Source organism: Mesoplodon densirostris, chromosome 5, assembly GCF_025265405.1.
Source record: "Mesoplodon densirostris isolate mMesDen1 chromosome 5, mMesDen1 primary haplotype, whole genome shotgun sequence".
Classification (NCBI taxonomy): Eukaryota; Metazoa; Chordata; class Mammalia; order Artiodactyla; family Ziphiidae; genus Mesoplodon; species Mesoplodon densirostris.
In genome coordinates, this window is record NC_082665.1 from 128878103 (window position 1) to 128879516 (window position 1414).

Consider the following 1414-nt stretch of genomic DNA (forward strand, 5'->3'; position numbering starts at 1 on the left):
CCCAGCCCCGCGCCAGACGCCGTTCCCTTAGAAACCTGAACTGCAGGACCAACTGCAGGAGGCAGCCCCGGAGCTCCGAGGACTCGTCCCGTACCGCGCCGTCCTGCCGTCCCCGCATCGCGCCGCCCCGCCCCGGCTTGCCTCAGCCGTCGTTGAAACCCGTCACAGCGTGCAGGATCGAGCGCGGCCCTCGCCCTCTGCCAGGCCCCGGGGGCGCCGTCCGTCGGTCGAGGTCATGGGCAGCCGGTCCCGCAGCCCCAGTGCCTACCCTGCGGACTGGTGGGGACCGCAGACCGAAGGACCCGGCCCCGCCAAGCGCCGCCGAACGGAGGAGCCCGAGGGCCCCGAGTCCGAGTCCGAGTCCGAGGCGGCGCCCAGCCTGGACAACCTGACGGGACCTCCGGCCGCGGACGCGCTCACTTCCGTAGTGGTCCTGCCCGCCGGCTGTGCCCTGCACCTGCCCCTAGATGACGTCGACGTGCTGCTGGAGCCCGAGCCCACGTCCGTGCTGCAAGTGTCTCTCGGAGATCACATCCTCATGCTGGTCCCCGAGGCCCTCCTGGGCTGGGGCGTGGAAGGCCCGTGGGGACAGGGCCTGCAACGGGCCGCTTTCCTGAGCGCTCCAGGGGAGTACATGGCCCTGGAGCCGGGATTCTTCTGCGCAGCTGTCCCAGAGATCGCCCGCCAAGAAGAGGTCAACAGGGAGGAAGCAGATGCCGAGCTCCTGCCGCCTGGGATGGAGGCTGAAGCCGGCTCCGTCGCTGAGCTCCGCAGCATCACCGCAAGGGTGTCGGGACCCAGCGCGCAGGGCTTTGTCCCAGAGCCCTGTCCTTGGGCGCCCAATCCTAGTCCAGAGAAAGGCTCTCCTCACCACGACGACAACCTGGACATGCACCTTCTGGAGCCCTTTCCGGACTCACCACTCCAACCTCTACCTCCCTCTCCTATTCCGGGTCCTCACGAGCGCCCCCAACGCCCTTATGGTCCTAAGCGCAAGGCCCAGAGATGTCTGTTCCCCGAATGAACTCCACCCCGGTACACACACACACTGGAGGCCCAATGCATTTCCCGGCGTCTTTTACACTGAATGTCCTACAACCTGGAAATTAAGCATCTCGTGGGCCAACAACTCCTTTTCCCCTCCAGACTGGCTATAGTAGCAGGAGAAGTTATGTCAGGAAAAGAAAGCAGACTCTAGACCTCAGCTTTGAAATGGAAAATCTGCCCAGGGATACCGGACAGTGTGTGTTCAGATTTTAAACATCATTCTCAGGCCTATCCATTCCCGCTCGTTTGCGTCAGTTATTTTCTCTCAAATTCTACTCTCTCCAGCACCATACCCTATTGCTACCCTATTTCTCCCCAAACCAATAAATAACTGGATTTCTCATGTTATATGTTTTCCCATGAATTT

At 62.0% G+C, this 1414-nt stretch overlaps 1 protein-coding gene across 1 annotated transcript; it reads left to right on the forward strand.

The window, feature by feature from the left end:
• The first annotated feature begins 235 nt into the window (after positions 1–235).
• Positions 236–1024, forward strand: LOC132490556 (proline-rich protein 23C-like). The gene has a single exon (XM_060098883.1). The coding sequence runs from the start codon at positions 236–238 to the stop codon at positions 1022–1024; it is 789 nt and encodes a 262-aa protein (XP_059954866.1).
• The last annotated feature ends 390 nt before the right edge of the window (positions 1025–1414 follow it).

Excerpts from the sequence above, each read along its gene's own strand:
- LOC132490556 (XM_060098883.1), top strand. The coding sequence starts at position 236 with ATGGGCAGCCGGTCCCGCAGCCCCAGTGCCTACCCTGCGGACTGGTGG.